The 26,150-nt window shown below is 59.3% G+C and overlaps 2 protein-coding genes across 4 annotated transcripts; one reads left to right on the forward strand and one right to left on the reverse strand.

Annotated features, from left to right (window-relative positions):
* Positions 1–2,526: 2,526 nt before the first annotated feature.
* TMEM59L (transmembrane protein 59 like) lies at positions 2,527–9,141 on the reverse strand. Of its 3 annotated transcripts, none has more exons than XM_055566481.1 (8): positions 8,883–9,141; positions 7,784–7,943; positions 7,597–7,700; positions 6,020–6,085; positions 5,356–5,458; positions 3,614–3,731; positions 3,396–3,513; positions 2,527–3,152 (listed from the first exon to the last, which is right to left on the reverse strand). In XM_055566481.1, exons 1-8 carry the CDS (start codon positions 9,045–9,047, stop codon positions 3,024–3,026), a joined length of 963 nt encoding a protein of 320 aa, XP_055422456.1. In that variant the 5' UTR covers positions 9,048–9,141; the 3' UTR covers positions 2,527–3,023. The 3 variants fall into 3 exon arrangements, with proteins under 3 accessions (XP_055422456.1, XP_055422455.1, XP_055422457.1); XM_055566480.1 differs by having other exon boundaries at positions 6,020–6,172; XM_055566482.1 differs by lacking the exon at positions 6,020–6,085.
* A 6,087-nt stretch (positions 9,142–15,228) lies between these two features.
* On the forward strand, positions 15,229–25,930 carry CRLF1 (cytokine receptor like factor 1). The gene is made up of 9 exons (XM_055566483.1): positions 15,229–15,340; positions 20,396–20,677; positions 20,997–21,126; positions 21,277–21,446; positions 22,446–22,603; positions 22,694–22,862; positions 24,774–24,961; positions 25,076–25,118; positions 25,613–25,930. The coding sequence occupies exons 1-9, from the start codon at positions 15,229–15,231 to the stop codon at positions 25,624–25,626; spliced, it is 1,266 nt and encodes a 421-aa protein (XP_055422458.1). The 3' UTR covers positions 25,627–25,930.
* The last annotated feature ends 220 nt before the right edge of the window (positions 25,931–26,150 follow it).

Consider the following 26,150-nt stretch of genomic DNA (forward strand, 5'->3'; position numbering starts at 1 on the left):
GAGTCAAGGTGCCACTCAAGCATCTAGACTCACTGAGATGGGGAGGCCAGGGGCAGGGCGGATCTACAAGCGCAAGGGTAGCCAAGCTCCCCTTTAATCTGGGCTAAGGGATTACAACAACCATTTAAATAGATGACGGTGATAGCTCCACGATACCGTTGCTGCTGTTCACTAGCTCAGTCATGTCCAACTCTTTGCAGCCCCATGAACTGCAGCATACCAGGGTCCCCTTCCCTCACCATCTCCCAGACCTTGCTCAAACTCATGTCCATTGAGTTGGTGATGTCATCCAACCATCTCATCCTCTGTCGTCCCCTTCTCCTCCTGCCCTTAATGTTTCCCAGCAGCAGGGTCTTTTCTAATGAGCCCAGCTCTTTGCATCACATGGCCATAAAGAACTTAAGCTTCAGCATCAGTCCTTCCAGTAAATATTCAGGACTGATTTCCTTTAGGATTGACTGGTTTGATCTCCTTGCTGTCCAAGGGACTCTCAGGAGTCTTCTCCACCACCACAGCTTAAAATGAGGCTGCACTCTGGAGCCCGTGAGCTGCAACTGCTGAGCCCACGTGCCACAATTACTGAAGCTCACACATTGCGAGCTCATACTCTACGACAAGAGAAGCCACCACAGAGAATCCCTCGTACCACAACCACACAGTAGCCCCCAGCTTGCCGCAACTAAAGAAAGCCCACGAGCAGCAACAAAGACCCAGCACAGCCAAAAAAAAACAAAACAAAAAGCTGGCTAAGGGACTTCCCGGGCAGTCCAGTGGTTAAGACTCCACGCTTCCACTGCAGGGAGTGCGGGTTCGATCCCTGGTCGGGGAACTAAGATCCCACATACCGCCTAGCCAAAAAAAAAAAAAAAAAAACCTGGCTAAAATGGCATATTTTACATGATGCATATTTTTCACTGCCACAAAGGAAAAAAAATAGAGGAAAAACCTTAAATGTACATCAACGCAAACTAAAGAAAATGAACACAATCGAGTCGCATTAGCCATATTGCGAGAGCTCTGCAACATCGTGTGGCTGGAGACGGCACAGACAGAACACTTCCATCATCACAGAATGTTCTACAGGGCAGCACTGGCTTGCTATAACTTCTCATTTCTGCCCAGGTTGTATTTCCTGGTGACACTCCTAGGGGCTTCCCTGAAATCCCATGCTGGGCTCAGAATGTTACTCAAGGGCCTAGATTGCCTTTTGATTGAATCCCGATGTTCATGATAACAGGCAGGGTCCAGGCAACAAGCAGGAGTCAGGCAGAATGGACAGTGCAGGAGAGCGGTAATAAAGGTGATATTTGCAAAGTGCGGCAGGGGCAGGTAACTGACATGGGGTGGTGCAGCACACAGGAGGGGCAACAGTCAGGAGCTTTTAACATGCCTAGGCTGACGGTCCAGTTGGTGCAGATGTCATCTTGGGTTGGGGGATACAGAGAGAGAAATGGGGAGAGAACACTCCCCGCCCCTCCGGACCCTGGGGAGTTCTCACCTCTCTTTCCTTCTACATCCTGCTGGTGGCCCCCTCTGGCCGACTCTAGCAGAAGGTTGAGGGTCCAAGTGAATCAGCTTCTTGGGACACAGGGCAGGATGAAAAGTGGAAGGGCACTAGCCTCACTCAGCCTAATTCACCTCCCCCCAACCACCCACCCACCACCCACAGGCCTCTATTAGCCCTTGGAAACGTCTGCCCCACTGACCACCATGTCCATCATCCCAAACTCTTTCCAGGAGATGTGGCCTCCACCAAACAAAACTCTCTGGTTGCCAGCAACAGAAACAACTCTAGTCTACTCAACCAAAAGATTTATTGAGAGGCTCTTGGGGAGTCTGCAGAATCGACAGGAAGGATGGAGGGTCACAGCTACCGCCTCATCATGGTGGTTGCTCCTGTCCTACAAGACTCCTCTTATTTTGATTATTTATTTATGGCTATGCTGGGTCTTCACTGTTGCACTTATGTTGTCACGAAGTTGTATCCAACTCTTTGTGAGCCCATGGACTATAGCCCACCAGGTTCCTCTGTCCACAGGATTTCCCAGGCAAGGACTCCTCTTGAATGCAGAGTGCAGGGAAAGAATGCCAACTCACCAAAGCTGGACCCCCTGGGTAGGAAAGTGGGGAGAACCTGTGGACAGGGCCCTAAGACTGCCTCCAATGGTACAGAGCTCCATCCCCAAAAGAAAGGGGGATGGAAGCCAGCTGGTGACAAAATTAACAAATGTCCTCTTTGAGATGTGCCCTGTCCATTTCACAGGAGCAATACGGAGGCCCGGGAAAGGGCACTGACCCCCCCGGGCCAGGCAGGTGGCAGGAGCCACTTTGCCAGAGTCCCCTAGCTAGGAGTATGATGTGTGCTGGTTGCTTTCAGGTGGCAGCTGGTTCGCACCACTCAAGCCATGGGGAGTTCCTGGGGTCCCACATCTCAGGAAGGGCCTGGTGGGCAGGGGTCATGGCCACACTCAAGTCTCCCCCCAGGAGGCAGACAGAAAGACCAATAGCAGTAAGCTCAGTCCAAGATGGTTTTTATATACATGGTTTATTCCTTCTGACCCCCATGTTGCAACACCAGCCTCATTCGCCCTCCCAGCATGGAGCTACCCACTGCCTCCTCTCTTGGGGGGACCTCTTCTCATGGGGCACTGTCTCCAGAGGTGGGGTGGGGAGAAAAGGGGTAGCCTTAGCACAAAGTGGCTCCCCTGTGGCCTCAGCCCCCCAGAGAAGGGAGAGAGGAAGAAGGAGGAAGGCAGCACAGAACTGGGGTTCAAATACTCAAGAAGCTACGGAATAGAAGACAAAATAACACACGCTCTGGGGAAGGGGGACAGGGAGGAACCAAGGTCAGATCCTGCCCCCCAGCAGGGGCACAGCACCCCCAGGATCCAGGAGGTGAAGGGCGGGGCTGGAGAGAGAAGAATTTGGGGGAGGGAGGAGCCCAAGGATGGTCCCACCTTGACCTGGACAGTAGGCACAGGGCAAGTGAGACCCCCGGGGCCCCTGAACTTGGCAGTGGAGGCCTACAGCTTGGTCAGGTCCAGTTTCAGCTTGTAGGGCGGGGGGCTGTCTGCATAGGCGTGTGACGGGGGAGGGTACAGGGAGCACTCTGGCTCCACCATATAACCCTTGTGCTGCTCCAGAGTCAGGGGCTGTAGGGGAAAGAAGAGAGAGAGAGGGCCATGAGTCCCCACCCTGGCAAGGCTCCTTCCCACCCCAAATCTCAGGTTGCCCTTACTAAGGGTGGGAGTCGTTCCTCTCATTTCATGAGAGTGAAGAAACTTGCCTAATGCCACATAGCAAGTCAGGGGTCCCTGTCTCCATGGGAAAGGGGGTGGCCCCATCCAGATGAGGGAACAGTTTTCTTCTCCTCTTTGCCCATGGGCCCTGCCCACCTGGAACTTAAGGTGCTGGCCAGGCGCGGTCACCAGGGTGGAGCAGCTCAGCCACAGCATCACCAGCACGGACAGGAAGAGGCAGCAGGCCAGGATCCAGCGAGGAAGCCCCGAGCGCCTGCCCCGCCCAGCAGGCATGTTCAGGGGCCCCGGTGGGACCAGACAGCCTCCTCCCTCAGGCCCCACCCCGCCACCATCCCCAGGGTTCTGCCACCCACCGGGACATGCAGCTGAGGAAGTCATTGTCCTGCAGCTCATCGGACTCCACCTTTGCCTTGCTGCTGGTCTTGACTCGAATCTTGGCCTTCCTTACCTTGTCCAAGGGACCTACAGGGTCTGAGAGAACAAGTCACTTTCAGTAGCCTCCAGGTCTTAGCCAAGAGGTGACAGCAGCCATGGAGAGTGAACAGGGGGCCAGGACCTGAGGCAATGGGCCATGGGGTCTTGGGATAAATCAGAACCCTGAAAGATGGACCATGGAACCCAGGGAGATGGACCATAGAACTCAGGGAGATGGATCATGGAACTCAGGGAGGAAGACCACAGAACCCTGGGAGATGGGCCATGGAACCCTGGGAGATGGGCCATGGAACTCAGGGAGATGGACCATGGAACCCTGGGAGATGGACCATGGAACCCTGGGAGATGGACCATGGAACCCTGGGAGATGGACCATGGAACCCTGGGAGAGGGACCATGGAACCCTGGGAGATGGCCCATGGAACCCTGGGAGATGGACCATGGAACCCTGGGAGATGGACCATGGAACCCAGGGAGATGGACCATGGAACCCAGGGAGATGGATCATGGAACCCTGTGAGATGGATCATGGAACTCAGGGAGATGGACCATGGAACCCAGGGAGATGGATCATGGAACCCTGGGAGATGGATCATGGAACTCAGGGAGATGGACCATGGAACTCAGGGAGATGGACCATGGAACCCTGGGAGATGGATCATGGAACTCAGGGAGATGGACCATGGAACCCAGGGAGATGGATCATGGAACCCTGGGAGATGGACCATGGAACTCAGGGAGATGGACCATGGAACCCTGGGAGATGGCCCATGGAACCCTGGGAGATGGACCATGGAACCCTGGGAGATGGCCCATGGAACCCAGGGAGATGGACCATGGAACCCAGGGAGATGGATCATGGAACTCAGGGAGATGGACCATGGAACTCAGGGAGATGGACCATGGAACCCTGGGAGATGGATCATGGAACTCAGGGAGAGGGACCATGGAACCTTGGGAAAGGGACCATGGAACCCTGGGAGAGGGACCATGGAACCCTGGGAGAGGGACCATGGAACTCAGGGAGATGGACCATGGAACTCAGGGAGATGGACCATGGAACCCTGGGAGATGGATCATGGAACTCAGGGAGAGGGACCATGGAACCTTGGGAAAGGGACCATGGAACCCTGGGAGATGGACCATGGAACTCAGGGAGATGGACCATGGAACTCAGGGAGATGGAGCATGGAACCCTGGGAGATGGATCATGGAACTCAGGGAGAGGGACCATGGAACCTTGGGAAAGGGACCATGGAACCCTGGGAGAGGGACCATGGAACCTTGGGAGAGGGACCATGGAACCCTGGGAGAGGGACCATGGAACCCTGGGAGAGGGACCATGGAATTCTGGGAGAGGGACCATGGAACTCAGGGAGAGGGACCATGGAACCCTGGGAGAAGGACCATAGAACTCTGGGAAAGGGACTATAGAACTCAGGGAGATGGTCCATGAAACTAAGGGAAGTGGACAATGGAACCCTGGGAGAGGGACCATAGAACTCAGGGAGATGGACCATGGAACCCAGGGAGATGTATCAAGGAACCCCAGGAACTGAGAAATGGAAATACCAATCCTCAAGGGTTCATTTGCCAGGAGAACCCCTTGTGACAGGGGAGCCACCTTTGGAAGGAACACTCGTCTAGGTTTGAACCTTACCAACATGCACCTCCAAAGCCTCAGGGTGGGATCCCCGCCAGGTCACCTCCACTCTCTGCAGACGGGCTCCCTCATGCCCCAGGCTCTCTACCACAGGCTGGGTCTGGGCCAGGAACAAGACAGCACAGAGAAGCCCTTTAGAAAGGCACCACCTTGACCCTAGCAGGCACCTCTCTGCGCCCCATGTAGGTTACGGTATCCCATGCCGGGCTGGTACCTAGTTCCACTGGGGACAGAGAAGACACAGCTGCAGGCTGTGATATCAGGGATACTGTTCCCTGCTATTGTGGGACCCTGATTTGTCTTGACCCCATCCTCCAACACCTAAGATAGGGATGTGATTCAGGACTAGCTAATAAAATCACAGGGACTGGCATCACATGACTCAACCATGGCCAAACAACTTAGTTAAAACCTGAGAGGTTGTAATCTAGAGCCGTGGCATCCACCTTGCTGTGAGCAGGGACATGTTTGAGAATGAAGCTGCTGAAGAGGACAACAGAACCCAGGGGTGGAGAGAGACACTGAACCCCTGGATCCAGCTGTGCTTGAAGCTCACTGACCTGTAGACTGCACATCCCATGAGCCAAGAGCCAATTCATCCCACCTCCTTACCCTGACCACCCAGCCACTTCTCTGGTGTGGCCCCTGCCAGAGCCCTCACCTGGAACACCACCACCTTCCCATTGTCAGTCTGCAGGTAGTATGTCCAGGTGGAGGAGACGAAGCCCTGGGCCGAGTTGACAAGGTCATTGCAGAGGGTGGAAAACAAGTCCAGGAGCGAGAGGGCCCCACTCGGAGCTTCCAGGACCTTTCTCTGCCAAGGGGAGGCCCAAGGCACAGAAATGTCACCAACGTAGGGTGTTAAGTGGGAGGGGAGCTGGGAAAATTCACTGTGATCAAAATTCACTAAGCTGTTTGAGGCAACAGGGCTACATACTATGAACAGAGATCTCAGCACTGCTTTGTCTGACTGACTGTGTGCCCTTGGGAAAGTGGATTGCCCTCTCTGAGTCCTACAATGGGAAATGATACTCTTCCCTCAGGGATCTGCTATGAAATTTCAATTAAACAATAGCACAAGGGCTTCCCTGATAGCTCAGTTGGTAAGGAATCCGCCTGCAATGCAGGAGACCCTGGTTCAATTTCTGAGTCGGGAAGATCTGCTGGAGAAGGGATAGGCTACCCACTCCAGTATTCCTGGGCTTCCCTTGTGTCTCAGCTGGTAAAGAATCTGCCTGCAATACAGGAGACCTGGGTTTGATCCCTGGGTTGGGAAGATCCCCTGGAGAAGGGAAAGGCTACCCACTCCAGTATTCTGGCTTGGATAATTCCATGGACTGTATAGTCCATGGGGTCACACAGACAAAAAAAGCACAAGTGCCTAATATATAGTAGCTGCTATGATTAAAAATGTTACCATCATCATTGTTCTTGTTTTAACAGCATCAGGAGAGAACATGGAATGGGAAGAAATGATGGTGCACAGGGCTTTCATGAACAGGGAAAGCCTGGGAAGGGTGCAGGAAAATGAGCGATGAGAGGAGAGAGCTTTCTCTGGAATCCCAGCCCAAGGGTTTCTGACTGGGATGAAGGATGTCCTGTGCCTCAGTTTCCCCTGGTGCAGCACTGTCTAGACTCACGGGGTATGATAAGTGTACAGTTATTATTTCTCCCTGGGGTGGGGAAGGAAGAGCTATGTGTGCTTGGGAGGCTCCTCCTCCCTACACTTCCGTTCTGACCACCTGTTCATCACAAGGACAGAGCTTAGACCAGGAGCTAACATGTAGGTGCTCAGAAGTCAGCTCTGAAGATGAGGGATGTGAGGAGTGGTCATAAGCCCTGGTGGCACTGGCTTTAAATGCCACCTCTCCACAGCCCTGGGTGACCTTGGCCAGTTGCTCCGTGGGCATGAAATGGGGATGACACTGTCTCAGGTGCCTCGGGTGGCACAAGAAATTTGGGACAGGCTGAGGTTAGGCCTGGAGCAGGACAAAAGCTTGCTAAATAATGTAAATGGTGGCAGTGTGGGTGGGAGAGGCGGCGGGGGGCGGGGGAGGACTTCCCATGTCACAGAGATGACAATTGAGTCTTGAGATGTCATATGGCTTAATCCAGGACACCCAGGAGGCCCGGAATGGCATGGAGAGCCTGGGAGAGACTGGATATGAGTGCAGATTTGGGGAGGGGGGTAGAGGAGAGGCGGGACGGGCCTGGGGCCGCAGGTGGGAGGGCGCCCACCTTCTGCTCCAGCTCGGGCTCAGGCTCCGGCTCTGGGTTCTGACTCCAGCAGCCCTCGCTGCAAGCTTGCTGCTCTGTCTCCTTCACATAGGCCTCCACACAGGCTGCAGGGGCAGGAGGGGGTAATTGGGGGACAGTCCGTCCCAGACCACCTCTCCCCACCCTGGCCCACCCAGCCAGCACTCACCTGCTTCACACTCAGCCTGGGTGGCATTGGGCTTGGAGCTCCTGGCCACGAATCGGCATATGGAGAAGAGGCGGCAGCCTCGCTCGCAAGCGCTGGTCAGGACGGCCCTGTCATACGCCTTCGCTCTCCTGGATTGAATGGGGTCCTCCCCCAGCTCCTCCTGGAAGCGAAGCTGCGGGCTCAGGCAGGGGGAGGGGCAGGAGGCGGCCAGCGGCGCAGGAAGGCCTTGGGGAGGTAGAAGACTTGATCCCCCAAAATCTTCTAGGGGGTTTGGGGTGAGGCTGATGAGGAGGCTAAGAATACTAGTGGGGGCTGTTAGCTCCAAGGAGGAGAGGCGGGGGGCTTGAGGGGAGTAAACAATGGGTGCTGCTGGGTTTGGGTAATGGTTGAAAAACTGGAGAAGATGAAGGGCAATGATCCTCCCCTCACCCAAAAAAAAAAAAAAAAAAAAAAAAAACCCTTCAAAGAGGAGGGGTTCTTGGGCCTGAAGAAAGAAGGGGGACTCAGAGGAGGTTCCGTCATCCTTCAGGCCTGGGAAAATTGGGATCTGACTGGGGGAGGGGTGGTCAGGATCGGGGTGGGACCTGGTAGCTCTAAGGTGGGTAGGGAAGAGGACGTGGAAGATGCTTGAGTAGAGGGGGAAAAGGGGACTGTCGGGCCTGAGGGAGGCGGGGGTTGGGCGCCCCCAAGGCCCTGGCCCAGCAGAGGGGAGCCAGAACCCGCTGGGTAGCAATAGAGCCTCAGTCCCCTCCCGCCTCCGGCTTGGAGGGACTCCCGGAACCCCGAATTTATCGGAAGGACTGGCATCACTAACCACCCCCCCCCACCCGTGTCAAAAGGACCCCACGGCCCCTCTCCTGCGACAGAAACATCCCCACCTTCATCGGAGGGACCCCTGATCTCTGCGCTCGCCCCCGTCGAAGGAACGCCAGCCCTTCCCCCACCAGAGGGGCCCACCATCATTGAAGAACCCCATTCTTGACCCCTTCCCCCTCCGAGGAACCCTGGCCTCCCGCTCCTAACGGAAGGAGCTGCATCCTCAACCCATCCCCCACTGGAGAGCTCTCAGGTCCTTCTGCTGGCGCTGCGCGCGCTTCACCTGAGCAAGCTGAGGTTTAGGGTAGCGGTCTCGGCACCGCAGCTGGCAGTTCTGCGTGTCCCCAAGCTGCAGGGCGAAGGGGTCGCGGACAGGCGGCGCGGGGGTGGCGGGCGGAGGCTGCAGCAGCAGCAGCAGCAGGAGCGGCATCAGCGCGACCGAATCCATGGCCAGGCCGAGCGCAAGGAGCGCGGGGGACGCCGGCTCCTGGCGGGCGCGGAGGATGCGGCGGCGGCGGGGACCGGGTCGCTGACGTCACCCGAGCGAGGCAGCCTGGGAAGCGGGGGTGGGGGATGCGGAGAACTGGCAGGGGCGCGGCGCTGCGGCACCGTTGGGATACCCGCAGGGCGAGGCAGGTGGATCGTGGCCCCTGCCGTCTGTCCCACGTCGGGATCCCATGACACCTCACTAGTATCCACAGACGAGGGGATCTCAGTCATCGCTAGGGGCCAAAGGGAAACAAATAGGGTGATAGAGTGGAGGAGAGATCTACTCGCCTGGGGATCAGGGAAGGCCTCCCAGAGTAGGCGTTATTTCGAGCTGGCGACTCGAGGAGGCCGCCGAGGGAACAGCGAGGTCCGGACGAGCTTGTTGGAAAAGGAAATAGGAGGGCGGTGGGGCTGGCTGGAACCCAGCCAGAGTGTGGGGATGGAGGGTCATGAGGGTCGCAGAACTGAGTTAGAGAAGGCTTTCTGAAGCTTCATCTCTTTTGATACCCAAATCAGAGAGCCGGTAATTTATGCGCAGTTTGGCTTCTGTAGGAAGCTCTCCAAGTCCCTCCAGGGTTCCCCTAGCCTCGCCTCTCTCTGGCCCAGCCCTGATCCGCAGACCTGGGGGGTCTGGCCCCTGCTCTCCCAGACTGGGAGCCCTTCGACCTGGGGCTGAGTAGGAGGGGGCACAGACGGGGCGATGGGGTCCTGCTAAAATTTCTAATTCCTGTGGGAAAACATGGGACAAACAGGAATACTTCTGGCTTTCATGACTGCCGCACTTCAAGATGAGAAAGGGTAGCCCCGTGAATCTTGACCTAACTTGCTCTTCGCCGGGCATGGGGGTGAGAACGCCCGTCTACGTTCGAGAACCTGCAAAAGCGGCACCCTCGCCCTCGCTGGTGTGCCCGGCGCGCAGGTGCCTGCCGCCCGCGCATCCTCCGTCCACTCTCCGCCCCAGCAGACTCGGCGGCAGACACCCGGGGTCGGGGGGTCAGAGGGCGCTGCAGATTCCGGCCGAGGAGGAGGGGCCGGGGTGGGGGGGCTAGCGCACCCTCCCTCCCCCGGCCGGCCGCCGCGCTTTCATCTCCTCGGCCTCAGCCAGCCCCCACGTGGCTTAATCAGGCGCGGCTGTGCCTGGCGGACCCTGAACATCTGGATCCCCGGGCGGCCCCTCCCCCGCCCCGCCCCTCCCGGGCTAGGCCGCCGCGACCCTGCGGCGAGGGCCTCCAGCCTGCGGTTTGTGCGAGAGCCAGGGAACCCCGCGTTTAGCCCACCGCGCGCCAGGCCTGCGCCTTGGGGAACAGCCAACGGTTCTGACCAATACTGTCCCCCGTTTCACAGGTGGGAAACTTAGTCCCCAGGACCCCTCCGCAGAGCCAGGATTCAAGCCCACACATGTCAATTCCAGAGCCCCGCGCGCTGAAGCCTTCCACAATTACTGTTATTCATTCATTCCAAACAAAACACTTCCGCAGTATTTTCTTGCAACAACCCTATAAAGAAGAACTGGTAGCGTTATCCAATTTACAAATGAGGAAGCTGAGGATCAGATGGTCAAAGGGGGTCGGCCCAGGTGACAAGCGAAAGAAGCAAAGAGAGGTGGGCAGAGCCCCGCCAAGACTGGGAGGTGGGGTGTCAGGGTAATCCGGCTTCAGAGGCGTCTCTTAAGGCTCAACCGAAAGGAAGGACACCCGCGGCGTGTGTAAAGTAGAAGGGAAACTGAGGCTGGAGGAGTTGGGACGCTGGCCTAGGTCACGGCAGAGGAGTAAGAAGGTTTAATTGCCTCCTACTCACCCCCTTTTCCGCTGCAAAAGGCCGCCTGGGGCGGGAGCGGAAGGAGGACTTGACCCCGGCCCCCAGGTGAGCCCCCGCGCCCCTCCTGCCTTTCCCGGGGGAGCTGGTCCAGGTGAGGGGCGGGCGGGCCGGCGGGCGGCCGGGGTCGGGTTTCAGGAAATCCGCCGACATTCCTTCGGGGCTTAAGAGGGAAAGTTGACTCGGCGCCGCCCCTCGCCCCCCCTACTTCCTACCCCCCGGGGCGGCCCGGCCGGGGCGGTTAGCGGGGAGTCGCTGCGGCCGGCCTGGGCGTGAATCAGAGGCGGGCCAGGCGTCCGAGAAGCGGCGGCCGAGGTCAGGGCGGGCATCGAACAAGCACCCTTTGTCCCTTGCCGCCCTCGCCACGACCCCGCTGACCCCCACCCCCAAGCCGGGTACAGCCTGGGGACTTAGCAGGACACCATGGCACCGGCGACTTGCTGACAGTGGGTGGGGGGAGGGGAAGGAGCACAGTTTTCACCCCCAACACAGCTGGCGCCTCCTGGACCCGAGACATCGGAGGTTCTCCAGGCTGCAGAGGGCAGGGGACCCAGACCTCCCAGGCAGGGTGAACACCGGTCCGGATTTGGACACAGGCAGCTCTGCACTCCTGAGATCTCACTTCCAATACCTATGGTGTCTGGGTTTATAAATTACATACTGCACAAAGCTGGGGACCCCGGAATCCAAGCTCCTCCAGCTGAACCTCCAGGGTGGAAATGATAAAGCCCCACCTTCTCCTGCATACAGGTCTGGAACTTGGGTTCTGCTGCTCTAAGCCCACATCCAGGCTAGACCCTCACTGTCCCTGCTCCCTGGGAACACTGGCCTGGAACACGAGGCAGCTAATCCCATACTGAGGGGCCCTGACCATGTGGGTCTCAGCATGGGAAAGGCAGCTCTATGCCCTCCTCACTCCCTAGGGGACTCTGAAGGTGCTGTTACCACTGCCCATCCCCAGGGGCCCCTCAGTGCCCTGGAATTCGGCAGGGAGCTGGGCTGGAGGGTCTCCCCCAAGGTAATTCTTAAGTGCAAAGACTAAGGAGGAGCCCCTCCCCCTGGGGGCCCTCCCTTCATCCGCCACCTCAGTACATTCCCAGCCACCTTCAAGGACTTGGGTCAATATTTGCCAGAAGTTCCACCAGAGCTGGTTCCCCTTCCTGCACAGAGAGGCAGCGGGACTGACGAGGAAGGGGTTAAGCCGCCTGGAGAACCAAGGGCAGGGAAGGATGCACCTAGAGGTCAAATCACTTTCCTTAGAAAGTCAAAGGTATGAGGTTAGGGTCACCCTGAGGGCAGAGGGCATGCTCCAGGGAGGGACTGAGCCAACAGTGCATACCCTTCTACAGGTTAAGGACCAGAGAGGGGTGGCTACCAGGTTGGGTCACAGAGCAAATCCGGGGCCTGGCTGGGACCCAAGACAGCATGATTCACGGGGACTGAGTTTTCTTGCTACTCCAAGGGACTGAGAATTCTCCATCCTTTCTCTTTCTTTCTTTCTTTCTTCTTCTTTTTTTTGTAATATCCTCCCACCTCCACCTCCATCCTTTCATCTCTGCAAATGTTCACTGAGCTCTTCTCCAGTGGACCTCCCTGGGTGCAGGCTCTCCGGATGCCCACAATGTAAAGAAAATGTCTCAAGAGAAGATGATGTTTGAAGAATTGTGTTACAAAGATAATTTTAAAAGAGGAAGGGGACAGAGAGTGCCTGGAAAGGTTGGGGGGCCCCCTCTGAGAAAACTTGACCTGTGACCTGATGGAAAAGAAGGTGCTAACTGGGGGAAGAATTGGGGGGGAACTGCATCCCCGCAGAGGGGAACAGCAAACATACAAGCCTCGGGGCTGGAGCAGTGTGAGGGAGAGGAAGGAAGAGGATGAGGAGAGAGGAGAGAAGGAGTGGGGAGAGGGTGGCAGGACAGAGAAGACCTGCTTTGCTTCTTTTAAAAGCTCCTTCTTCCCAATGTACAGACAAGGGCAGGAGGGTTTACCCGGGAATCCTAGGACGCTGGGCAGCAAGCATTCCAGATGGAGATGGTGGGGCCTGGACCCGGATGGGGTGGAGAAAAGAGGTCCGAACCTCAGAATGGGGATGCGTTTTGGAATCAGAGCCAACAGGATTTGCTGATGGATTGGATGTGGGAGATGAGCAAAGGAGAGAGTTGTCACGCGCACCTCCAGGTCTCTGGCCTGAGCACCTGAGTGGATGGGGGAGCTTTTTCCCGAGACTGGGAATGACTGGGGTGGGGGTGGGGAGGAGCAGAGATGGGGTGGGGGGGATATTGAGATTTTTTTCTCCAGAAGCCTGAAGCCCTCCAGGTGGAAGTCAAACGTTGCTGAACTGAGGCTGTGGGGGAGGCTTGGGATATATCCTGAAAACACAATTCCAGCCAAGAACGGCCACCTTCACTTAATTCTCTGGCAGGTGGGACTGTGGCCCCATTTTTCAGAGGTGACACACTGAGACTCCAAAAGAATGTGCCCCAGTGCCAGGCACTGTCCTAAGTGTTTAGACCGTGGAGCCTTCTGCTACCTTACAACTTCCCACAGAAAGGCGTAGGCTGGCTAGGAGTCCCCCATGGTGCGGAGGAGGAAACTGAGGCAGAGGGGTCTGATTTTCCCCAGGAAATGACAGTGCACCATGCCAGGGCTCAACTCTCTCCTTCACAAACTCATCCAGCCCAGATTGGGCTTGCGGGGTGGGGGGCACACCCGGGACTCCGGCCTTCAATCCTCTTTTTTGATAGTCTGAGGTCTGATTTGGGGACCTCAGACTACTTACTTAGCAGGGGTGGTGGAGGGCAGCCTTAGCCAAAGGAGGCGGGAACTCCTGAGCCCTCCTCAAACACTTTTATCCCCTTGGCTAGTTAGGGACCTGGAGGGAGGGTCCAGGTCTCTAAGGGAGCCCCTGAAGGGGGAGATAGAGCCCTTCTTTTCTGAGGGCACATGGCTGTGGGCGGGGCTGCGACTCCAACGATTGGGCAGGAGGCAGCCCCGGAACTCTCATTTTAAGCTCCCCCCTCCACTGGGGCCTTGGAGTCCAGGAGCCCTTTTATCGTGGGCGCCCGAATCGGGTGAGGACCGAGAGAAGGAGGGTGAGGCAGCGGGGCCGGGAGGGGTCCCGAAAGCCAAGCAGTGGCCAAAAATAATAACACGGAGAAGGATCCCTGCGCAAAATAAAGGAAGACAAACTATGCGTCGCTCGGGGCAGCCGGCGTTACCTGGAGTCGGCGGGCGGCGGCCGCCCCAGCGATTACTCACCGCGTGGCGCACCCCACCCGCGGGCCGCTGAGCGGATTTTTCCGTGGGGGGGGGTGTTAGCGAGTCGGGGGAGGGCCTGCTTACCGCTCTCCTCCTGGGGGATCCCTCCTGCCCGCACACGGGACCCGCACAGGCCCCCGTCTCCTTTCCCACGGGGCCCATTTCTCCCCTCTTGCCCACGCGAGAACTCCCTTCTGAGGCCCCCGGGCGCCCCCACAGAATCCCGGCTCGGACCTGCCCGAGGGGGACAGCTGAGCCTGGGCGAGGTCCGGGGACTCCAAGCCTTGCAGCTTTTGCTCCGTCTTCCCTCCAGCAAAGCCTGGGGCCGAGGCTGCGCGCGCGGAGCACCAGAAGAGGCGGGATGAAATGGGAGGGGGAGCGCTGGGCCAAAACCTGTGGGACCCGCGCGCCGAGGGCGTGGGGCGGGACGGAGGGCGACTCTTAGGCCCCCGGGGAGGAAAGGGGCTGGAGATGCGAGCAGGCGGGGCTCAGGGACCGCTCAGTGGGGGGGGCGGGGCCAGAGCCGGGGTGGGGGCCGAGACGGAGGATGGGGGGGAGGAGCGGACCAGGGCTAGGGGCTGCAGGCGACGCTGAAGGGGCACACGGCTGAGGGCTGGGTGCGAGGAAGTGGGCGGGGGTATGGAAACGCGATTGGGGGCCGCCAGGTCCCAGACTGGGGGTAGGGAGCCTGGAGCTGGCAGGGTCGGAAAGGGAGGTCCCAGGTCGGTAAGGGTAGAGTTGGGGGGTTTGGGGCCGCGGGAAAAACGGCGCGTGCGGTGCGCAGCGGGGCGGAGGCCGGACGGGTGGGGCTCGCGGTGCCCTCCGGCGGGCGGGCGGCGGGGAGGCCGGTGCGGGGCCCACCGCCCCCCCGGGGCCGGGCCGGGGGCGGGGCCGGGCGGGGCCAGCGGCGCATTAGCGCCTTGTCAATTCGGCTGCTCAGACTTGCTCTGGCCTCCGCGCCCGCGCCCAGCGACGTGCGGGCTGCTTGGCCCGCGCCCTCCTACGCCCGGCCTGCGCCCCGCGCCCCTCGCCGCCGCCCGCCGCGCGCCCCCGGCAGCGCCGGCCCCATGCCCGCCGGCCGCCCGGGCCCCGCCGCCCAATCCGCGCGGCGGCCGCCGCCGCCGCTGCCCCTGCTGCTGCTCTGCGTCCTCGGGGCGCCGCGAGCGGGATCAGGAGCCGGTGAGTACACGGCGCCGTGCTCCCTCCTTCCCGCCTGGGCCGAGAGCGTGCGCCCCGGGGGCAACCGCGGGGGGGAGGGGGCGCGGGCGCCACCTGGATGGCCCGGGAACAAAGGAAGGCGCCCCCGGGGCGGCCCTCGGGGCGCCCTCACCTGTGGGGCGCACGGCGCCGAAGTTCCCTGGCCCGAGGGTCCGGCTTCCGCTACCGAGGCCTTCTTACCTGGGCTGCCCTGTGGAGGACGCCCGACTCGGCCCCAGGGGGTCGAGGAGTCGCGGCCTGGGACCGTCTGCACGGCGGGACGCGGGGGGCGCACGCGACAGCGTCTGCTGACTTGGAGTCGCGGAGACTGCGGGTCACCGCACCCGGGCGGGGGCGCACGCAGTAGGCGCGCTGGGTGCCGGCCCTGAACGGGGCCCCCCCGGGTGGAGGGATGAGCCCCGTGAGGAAGGCGGGGCGGGAGGGGGCCGCTCTGGCCGCCTGGCGCGCGGCCCGGGGTCCCCGGGGACGCGCCTCTCCGCGGGCCGGCGCCGCCGCCCTCCCCCGGCGGGACCCCGCGCGCGGGGTTCTACGGAGTCCCCGCCACCGGCAGCGTTTAAAACAGTTCCCGGCCACGCTGCGCCGGACTAGGAGACTCCAGCGAGAGAAATCTTTGTGAGAGAGTGGGTGAGAGGGAGAGGGAGCGGGAGCCAGCGAGTCCGGGCACCGTGGGCCCAGCCTGGGTGTGTGTGGGGGGGCAGTCACTGGGAGCCCCCAACCCCCGCAGGCCGAGAGACCCCCACCCTGTTGGGAGCTCCTGGCCTCCGGCACTCTCCGGTCCCCCACCCGATGCACACCCTCGCCAGGACACCGTCTCCACATCCCGACCCACTCTGGGACACACCCAGAGACACACAAAGACTCACACTGGCTTGTGGCCCATCACCCTCGCCCTCGGATGCGTGCACACTGCATCCCAGATGCACATTCTCACACCATCGGGGCGCGCACACACACATTCCATCCCTGACACACACACATTCATGGTCACACACTCTTTCCAAGGGGGAGGCGACACAGGGCACACACACAGGCACAGCCTGCCCTGGATGTTCACAGTCACCCCGAGGGCCCCATGCAGGCTCGCAAGTCGACCAGGAGGAGCACGTCCCTCTCCCCTGGTGGACCTACACTGCACAGAGCTGTTTGCAGGCTCCTTGCGGTGCGCCTCCAGAAGGCTCAGGGTCCCGTGCCCTGGGGGCACTTGCTGAAAGCCTAGCAAGCCCAAGGCTCCTGGACAGGTGAGGGGCTGCCCCAAGGCCCTCCTCGGATTCCTGACAGCTCTGCCAGGCAGTGGGCAGCACTCGTGAATGCCACCTTTAGTGGCAGGCTTTGTTTTCCATCCAGCAGAGCAACAAGCAAAGGTGGTGGTGGGATTGTTGTGCGTGTGTTTTTTCCTTTAAGGGGGAAGAAATTAAATAAAAGATTCTCACACCTCAGCAATATGTTTCTACTTACGGTGTGTCTTAGCACCTGACCAGCAGGCCAGCAGGTCGTAAAGTGTCTGCAGGTACCAGCAGGACAGGAGATGGGGACCCCAGGATGGAGGCCACCCTCCTGCCTTGCTTGCAGAGAATCTCACACTTTTCGCTTTTAAAACACATGGTGTTCCTTTTTAATAACGGCAGTGGCTCCAGATTGGGAAGGGGGAGAGGAAAAAACTTTTAAAGGCCCCAGCTCTGCGGGAAAGGGCGGGGAGGCAGGGAGCACGGGATGGGGGTGGGGGTGGGGTGGGGTGGGGGGTGCTGTCCAAAAGCCTAGCCCAGGGGTCTGCTTGGGGAGCCTTCTAGGAAGCCCCCAAACTAAGCCAGGCACCCCCCCCCCAACCTCAGTGGACTGTCCCCAGCTGCTTTGCCGGGGCTGGAATGTATGCATCCCAGTTCTGCTGAATGCCTTGGCGTTTTGTTCGTGGAGGACTGGAGAGACTGCACCAGCCAGCCAGGACCCCAGAGCCGGGAGGGACCCTGATCCCAACAGCTCCTCTGTACTAAAGTGTGTTGGGCCCTCTCGACATCATGAGCTCATCGCATTCATCTCCCCAGCAGGTAGAATGGATTTTCCTCCCATTTTACGGAGGAGGAAACAGAACAGGAGAAAGCAAGCCAATTGCCCAGGTGCTCCAGCTGAGATGGGCACCCACATCCTCAGGAGGAGAAGGCCTCCCCGTGACCTTTCCTGCTGGAGCTTGGGTTGGGGGACTGGCCTGTCCAAGCCCGCCTGGCCGTGCCCTCTCGCCCCATCCCCCGCCCAGCCCCGGGAGGGCAGCTGCAGCTGCTGGCAGGCAGGCCACACCAGCCCAGGCCAGGCGGGTGGGGCAGAGGGGCATTGCCCCCGCCTCCAGCCAGGACCCCCCAGAGCGCCCCCTTCCTGCCCTGGCTGTGGTGGTGGGTGGGGGACGGGAGGGGCGGGACCCACCCCTGAGGGTTGAGGATGGGCCTGGGGTCTGGGCAGGCCTGGCCGTGCCTCCCACCCTGCTGGGGGGGCCCAGGCAGGAAGCGGTGGGTGGGCCGGGGCAGAGACGCTGGCACGCCCGAGTTCATGCCTAAGGAATTCCGAATTAGCGGGCGGCTGGCTGCCTGGGACCTCCGGGGCGGCCCCCTGGCCCCCCGCCCCCGGCCGCCCCCGCCTCCTCAGCTCTGGCCCGCTCAGCCGGCTCCTTCGCACGGACGCTGAGACCTCCAGCGAGCCCTGGGCCAAGCCCCAAATGCAACTGCGATCCCAGGCTCTAGCAAGACATGGCCCTCCAAGCCAAGTTTGCCCGGGAAAGTCATCAGGGCCGGCCTCGGAACTGCGTCCACCCCATCTCACCCATGTGGGGCAGTGGGGGGCCAGCACAGGGCAGCCGCTGGAATGTAGGAGGCCTACAAGGGGACTGGGATTGCCCTGTCCTTGGCTGCCAGGGAAGCTGGCCTGCCCCCCGCCCCTCTGTCCCCTCTGAAGTCCCCTGTTACAGCTGCCTGGTGATCCTTTTAAAACACAAATCCCTCCCGTGCTCAACTCTGGAAGAACTCCTCTCTGAAGGTCTGGCCCCTGCTGACCTCATTTCCTACCACCTGTACCCTGGGATCTTTGCTCTTGCTGCTCCAGTGTCTGAACACCCTCTTCTATATATTGTCATGGCTACTTCTTTCATTTCATGCGCTTCCCTGGTGGCTCAGACAGTAAAGAATCTGCCTGCAATGCAGGAGACCCGGGTTTGATCCCTGGGTCAGGAAGATCCCCTGGAGAAGGGGATGGCAGCCTACTCCAATGTTCTTGCCTGGAGAATCCCATGGACAGAGGAGCCTGGCGGGCTGCAGTCCATGGGGTCACAAAGAGTCAGACATGACTGAGCGACTAACTTTCATTTTATTCACATCTCAGGTCAAATGCCACTTCCCCAGACAGGCCTCTTGGGTCAATTAGCTGCTACCATTGATTCGTGCTTTATTTTCTCCCTTGTTTGTTCTTTTAGATACTTGTGCTTTTTCCTGCTGCTCCCTGGGCTTCCCTGGTGGCTCAGAGGTTACAGCGTCTGCCTGGACTGTGGGAGACCCGGGTTCGATCCCTGGGTCGGGAAGATCCCCTGGAGAAGGAAATGGCAACCCACTCCAGTACTCTTGCCTGGAGAATCCCATGGAGGGAGGAACCTGGTAGGCTACAGTCCATGGGGTCGCAAAGAGTCGGACATGACTGAGCGACTTCACTTTCCTTGGACTCAAGTCCCACAAGAACATGAATGTTGAGTGTCTTGGCGACCATTGTGCCCTCAGGTCCTGACGCATTGTAGGTGCTCCTTGAATTAGTGAGTGAACTAATGAATCCTTACAACCACTCTTGGTGGAGAGAGAGCTTCTTAAAGACTCAGAGATGTAAAGAAACTGGGTCAACTTCCAGAGTGAGCTGAGGGCATTCGAAACCAGGTCAGCCTGGCTTAAAAGTCCCACGGAGTTGTCCTTAAAATTTTCACTCTTCTCAAACAACCCCATGTGGTGAATACCATGATGCCCATTTCCCAGATGGGGAGACTGAGGCTTAGAACGACATCTAGGACTTGAACTGGGCACCCTTCTCCCTGTTCTGTGCCTTGATTTCCTCCTGGATAAAGACAGTTTCCTTTTAGATTCTAATCTTCAGAAGGAGAAGCCATGGGCTGCCCCAGTGGCAGTCGGGAGGAAAGGCATCAACCATGGCCTCCCTGAGGTTCCTCTGCTCAGAACCCAGTTCACACACAACCCAATTTAGGAAGTCACTCACTTCCCATCTGATCTTTCCAATGGCCCTGAGGACTGTGAGCTTTCTTGTTCCCATTTTGCAGATTAGGAAAACTGAGTTGAGGGGGAGGATGATGACGATGGCCAGACCTTTTGGATGAGGGTTGGGAGCATAGAGCTTGCCACAGCCACCTTCAGTTCTGGTGGCGGTGCAGAGCAGAACTTTAGAGACTGATGAATACAGGTTTAGTGTGCCTGTCTTCTATTTGGTGACCATAGGCAAGGGCCTTGATCTCTCAGAGCCTTGTTTTTTCCATCCATAAAATCAGCAGGATTCTAGTAGGGCACCTCTTTTTAGAAGTGCTTTCCTCTAGAGACATCTACTATGTGTGAGGTTCTGAGGGATATCAAAGAAGGAACACACAAATCTGTTATTTCTAATTGTCAAAAAATAAAATGAAATTTAAAAGAAAAAAAAGAAAAAGCAGAGTGCAGTGGTTGTCAGAAGTGTGTGCAAAGTAGGAGTTCCTTGGATCTGAATGAGGTTTGTCACCGATCAGAAAAAGCCCTGAGCAAGTCAGTGAGGAACTGGCTTGGAAGGACTGAATTGTGGAATCAGACAGTCCTGGGGCTGAATCTCAGCTTTGCCACCAACCTTAGGTTGGTCATTTGACCTGACTGAGCCTCAGTTTCCTTCTCTGTAAAATGGGCGGCAATCATAAACAGCTCCTTTGCAGGACTGCCATGAGCCTTGGAGGTCCTAGGCTGGTGGAAGGCCCAGGGCAGCTCCATCCCAGCCCTGACAGGTGTTCCTCTCTGACCCCAGACACGGCTGTGATCAGTCCCCAGGACCCCACGCTCCTCATCGGCTCCTCCCTGCAGGCCACGTGCTCAGTGCATGGGGACACCCCAGGGGCCACCGCCGAGGGCCTCTACTGGACCCTCAACGGGCGCCGCCTGCCCCCTGAGCTATCCCGAATGCTCAACGCCTCGACTATGGCCCTCGCCCTGGTCAACCTCAATGGATCCAGGCAGCAGTCAGGGGACAACCTTGTGTGCCACGCCCGCGACGGCAGCATTCTGGCTGGCTCCTGCCTCTATGTTGGCCGTAAGTGGACACCCAGGGGCAGATCTTGGGGGCAGCATCTCCCTCTGGAGAGGGGTGTGAATCGTGGGCCCTCTAGTCTTGGCCTGAACAGTGGGTATCCTGGCACAAGTTGAGGGGCATGGGCCCCCCAGGTGGGCATGAGATCCTGGAGGCACCCATACACCATTCTCAAGAGAGCTATGCAGGTGGCACTGCCCACGTCCACTCTGTCCATCCTCCTTCTGCTCCAAGGGGGGGGGCCCCCGCTGGCAGCCAACAAGTCCCCCTTCCACCTGTCCGTGGCCAGCCCAGACCTCAGCCCCCATACCCACTCCCCCAGTGCCCCCAGAGAAACCCTTCAACATCAGCTGCTGGTCCAGGAACATGAAGGACCTGACATGCCGCTGGACGCCGGGGGCCCACGGGGAAACCTTCCTCCACACCAACTACTCCCTCAAGTACAAGCTGAGGTTGGTGGTGGCCCTCGGGTGACATGTCCCAGCCCAGCTCTGTGGCCTGGGCCACCCTCTCTGAGCTCCGGGGTCCTGTCTGCACTTCTGGGCTGGGCTGGGGAGGTCTGGGGGCCCCTCACGTGTCCTCCTCCCCGCCTGTCCCTGCAGGTGGTACGGGCAGGACAACACGTGTGAGGAGTACCACACGGTGGGACCTCATTCCTGCCACATCCCCAAGGACCTGGCTCTCTTCACGCCCTATGAGATCTGGGTGGAGGCCACCAACCGGCTGGGCTCAGCCCGCTCTGACGTGCTGACGCTGGACATTCTGGATGTGGGTGAGCCCCGCCCCCTACCGAGGCCAGCGTGGCCCACCTGCGACCCTCACCTCCAGGCACCCCCCCTCCCCGGCCCCGCAAAGGCCCAGCCATGGCTGCAGCTCAGCTGAGGTCTCAGGGACCAGGCTGGTTGGGGATGGGAGGAGCGAGGCATCCACCCACTGGTCCCCAGCCCCCTGCAGCAACCAGGATACCCCTACTCTGCGGAGAACACCTGGCCTGGCTGCCTCCCCCATCAGCAGCCCAGGTGTGCGGGGAGAGGGCCCAGGGGAGCTAGGAGGGGGCGCCCAGGTCGGGAGGCGCCCCAGGAAGCCGCAGCCTGGAGCTGAGAGGGGGTGCAGGCAGGAGGCAGGAAGTGGATGATCCGCGAGCAGAATTGGGCCTAATCTAATTAGGGTGTTTCTCAGCCCCGAGCAGGCCTGTGCCTTAACCCTTTCGGCCCCTCACCAAGGCCTCAGGGGAAGAGGCCAGCCCTCCTTGTGGCCCAAAGGACTCCCTGAAGGATCCTTGGAAGGCTTGCAGCAAGTCCCTCCTCTTGCTTCCCACTTTATTTCCTCAAATCCTGAAGGGGCTGTGGGCATGTCCCAGTTGTCCCTTTGCACCTTTGTGAAGTCGGAAGGAGTAGGAGGTAGGCAGTGGAGGGGGTGTGTCAAGGGGAGCTTCCCAGGGCTCTGGCAGCCTAAGGGCCCCCTGCACTCCTGGGCATAATAATAATAATATCATCATCCAGGCAGTGTCTGCTTTTTACATAGTTCCCTGAAGATAGGATTATGTTTCTCCTGTCACAGATAATTGTGGTGATAACAGCTAACATTAATTGAGTGCTTCTGGGTGCTGAGTGTTACCCGAATATTATCTAATATAATCCACCCGTCCCAAGTCGGGGGAGAGAGAACGGAAGCAGGTGCCATCTAAGACGCGTGCTCTGGTACTTGGACCCAGAGGGTGCCAGCCAGGTCCAAAGAGATCCCGGTGACGAAGGCCTGTCCTGCCCCCTAGTGACCACCGACCCCCCGCCGGACGTGCACGTGAGCCGCGTCGGGGGCCTGGAGGACCAGCTGAGCGTGCGCTGGGTTTCACCGCCTGCTCTCAAGGACTTCCTCTTCCAAGCCAAGTACCAGATCCGCTACCGAGTGGAGGACAGCGTGGACTGGAAGGTGCCTGCCCCGCCCCTCCCCGGCCGGCTCCTCCCTCCTCCCATCCCCTGCCGCGCTGCCCCCGCCTCTGACCCTGCGCTGGCTGCCCAGGTGGTGGACGATGTGAGCAACCAGACCTCCTGCCGCCTGGCAGGCCTGAAGCCCGGCACCGTCTACTTCGTGCAAGTGCGCTGCAACCCCTTCGGCATCTACGGCTCCAAGAAGGCCGGGATCTGGAGCGAATGGAGCCACCCCACGGCTGCCTCCACCCCCCGAAGTGGTGAGCACCCCAGTGGGGCTGGGTGAGCCTGGGACCAGCTCCAAAACAGCCGGAGCCTCTGTTTCCTTATTTCCTTCGGGAGAGTTGAGGTCTCAAACTCTTGGCCCTGTGGTTGGGGGGAGGGGGGCAATTGTGGCCCTTGAATCTATTTTCTTAGCCTGTCATTTGGGGGCGGGGGGAAGTTTGAACCACTTGCAGACTTTTAAAAACAGTCACAAATACTCTAGATTCCCTAGAAAAAGTTGTCTGTAAGAGGACACAGAGTTACTCCACAGCCCTCATCGGCAGAGGCTGCCCTCAAGTCATGGCCCTTGCTCTTTTGGTTGTGCCATCCCCACTTGGCCCATTGCACCCACATGGACCCCTTCCCTAGCCCCTAGGGGCAAGTGAACTTGAGACCCTTGCTTCTCTAAGACCGTGGGCTGCCAACTCTCCCTACAACAGGCTTTGGTTTCCCCTTCAGATCAAGGTAGGGGGATGAAATGATCAGACGCCTGGGTCTGATTCCCTTTGCCATCTTCTCTCCTCTGTGAAATGGTATGAAATTTTGCTTGGTACCTCTGGCCTCAGCTTTCCCATCTGGAAAGTGGGGATCACAGTCATGCCTGCCTCAGGCTATCGTGAGGGCTAGATGAGAGAGAACCCATGGAAAGTGCCCTCATGGTGGGTGCCACCCAAGTGTTTGCAAGTAATAGTTACTGAGGCTCCTATCGCCTGCTCCTGCCATGGTTTCACCCAAGGGAGGCCCCCTGTTCTCAGACGAGGACCCCAAGCCCCCAAGAGGTACACCCAGCCCCCCAAAGTCACACAAGGATCTGAACGCAGTTCCCTTGAAGTCTAGGCTCACGCTCTTGGAATGATGGGGAAACCAAGGCCCAGAGAGGGTCCCAGAGTCAGGGAGTGGCAGAGCAAGGCTCCAACTAGTTCCCCAGCCCCCATCCGGGGCCCCTCCAGGTTCAGGGGTGGGCGGGAACTAGCACAGCCAGGAGGGGCTTGAGCCTTGGCCCCTGCTCGTGCCCAGCACCTGCGATTCTTGCACGGGAGCCAGCAGGCGGCTGCGTCCGCTGGGGAGGCTGGGGGAGGCCAGGGGAGGCCGCCAGGGGCAGTGGGGGCCGTGGCTGTGCCAGGGCCTGTCAGCGGGTCCCCGGCATTATTTATGACGTGAGGCCGATGTCCTTATCCGCCGGCCCGCTCAGGCTGCTCAGGGCTGGCTGCGGCTGGCGGCTGGATGGACAGGCCGGCCTCCCACCTGGCCCTCCTGGCCCACTCCCCATCCATCCGGCTGTACTCTCAGGCCTGTCCTAGGGACTGTCCCTCCCCTCAGAGTCACTTCGAATTGTCTGCCTCCTTTCATCTGTCGCTCACTCTCTTTCCCCGTGTCTGTCTTTCTGCCTTTTTTGGTTTCTGCGTCCCTACATCCCCAGTGTCTCTGTCCCTTCCTGTTCTGGCTCCCTCTCCATCTCTCCACCCTCTGCACCTCCTTGGCCGCCCCCCGTGGCTTTCGTTCCCCGTGTATCTGTCTCTCTTTGCCTCCATCTCTTAATGTCTGCCTTGGTCTCTCCAGCTTTCTCATCAGCGTCTCTCTCTCCTTTCCCCTGCCTCCTGCTCCGGCTTATCCCTCTGGCCCTGGCCCTTCTCCTCACTCCCCCGCTTTCACTCACACCTGGCTCAGGGTGCCTGGAGATGTGGAGGAGGAACCCCTTCCTCCCCCTGCCCCCTGTCTCCTCGGGGGCGCAGCTGGGCTGCAGTGTTGGGCCGGGCCGTGGGGCGGACCGGGTCGCGCTGAAACAGGGACGGGCGGGGTGGGTCCCCGAGGTGAACTCGGTCCTGCCGCGCGAGGGAACCTCCCTCTCCTGCCCGCGCGCGCCCTCTGCTGGCCGCGCCCTGACGCTGCCGCTCCGCCCCCATTAGAGCGCCCGGGCCCGGGCGGCGGGGCTTGCGAGCCGCGGGGCAGCGAGCCGAGCTCGGGGCCGGTGCGGCGCGAGCTCAAGCAGTTTCTGGGCTGGCTCAAGAAGCACGCGTACTGCTCGAACCTCAGCTTCCGCCTCTATGACCAGTGGCGAGCCTGGATGCAAAAGTCACATAAGACCCGCAACCAGGTAGGAAAATGGGACCCCTGGGAGAGGGGTGGAGGGGTGGGGCCGGGTGGGGGTAAAGGGGATGGGAGGTAGGCCCACAGCCCTCAGACACTGCCTCCTTCCTTCCAAGCACAGGACGAGGGGATCCTGTCCTCGGGCAGACGGGGCGCGGCGAGAGGTAAGGGGGAGCCCAGGTGGGTGGGCAGGCCAGGAGTCAAGAGCCCTCCTGGTGACCACAGGCCATGGGCCCTCCATCCTCAGCCTTAGAGTTGCTGAGGTACAAGTCTTTCCTCCAGCATTTATTTATCAGCATTTACCTAACACCTACTGTGTGCCTGACCCCGTGGCCTTTAGCCAAGTAAGAACACCCGGACCCCTTCAAAGTGTCCAGAGGGAATATCATTCTCAGGAATGAATGCACATAGCCACCTGCAGAGCATGTATGAGCACCTACTGCATACTGGCCCTGTGCCACGTGTGTTCCCTGCAGGACAACCCATGGGATGGATAGATATTACTTCTCAGATAGGAAAACCAGGGCCCAGAGAGGAGCAGCAGCCTACGGAGGGCAGCTGGCTGAAAGTGGTGGGCCCAGGACCTGGGCCTCATTTGCTCTGTGGTCCTGGCCCCTCCCAGGCTTCTTGCTAAGCCTGGCTTCCCCTCTGCCTGCAGGTCCTGCCAGATAAGCTCTAGAGGCTGGGGCTGCCCTCCCTGCTGCATGGAGATCCAGGGGCCACCCCAGACTGGGGCCCATCTCTGTACCCTCCCCTCAGGGTGCGCTAGCCCTGTCAGCAGCAGCGGGGGCGACTACTCCGAGCTCTGAGGGCCACAACAGCTCTGGCCTCCATGTGAGGTGCACCCCAGTGGGGGGTGTGTGTGAGTGAAGGGGGGCTTTGCTTCCCACAATGCTTGCCAGAGCTGAGTGTGAAGAAGGGTTATTACTCCCCCTACCCAGGACCCCCTCCAAGGAATCTTTTTAAATAAAACTATTTAGGTGCCCTGATTGTGAAGGTGAGTTCGGGGCTAGAGTGGCCTAGGGTGGGGGGCTGTGGGGCTTAGGGGAGGCACGTGGAATCCTGATGACCCTTTGGGATGGGAATCTTCACCTCCCAGAATTTCCAGCTCTCTCCATGATCTGAAATATCTGGTTCTAAACTCCTTGGAGAGTGGGCTTCAAAACACCAGTTTCTAGAGTTATGCAATAGGGGTT

This window comes from Bubalus kerabau, chromosome 1 (assembly GCF_029407905.1).
Source record: "Bubalus kerabau isolate K-KA32 ecotype Philippines breed swamp buffalo chromosome 1, PCC_UOA_SB_1v2, whole genome shotgun sequence".
NCBI lineage: Eukaryota > Metazoa > Chordata > Mammalia > Artiodactyla > Bovidae > Bubalus > Bubalus kerabau.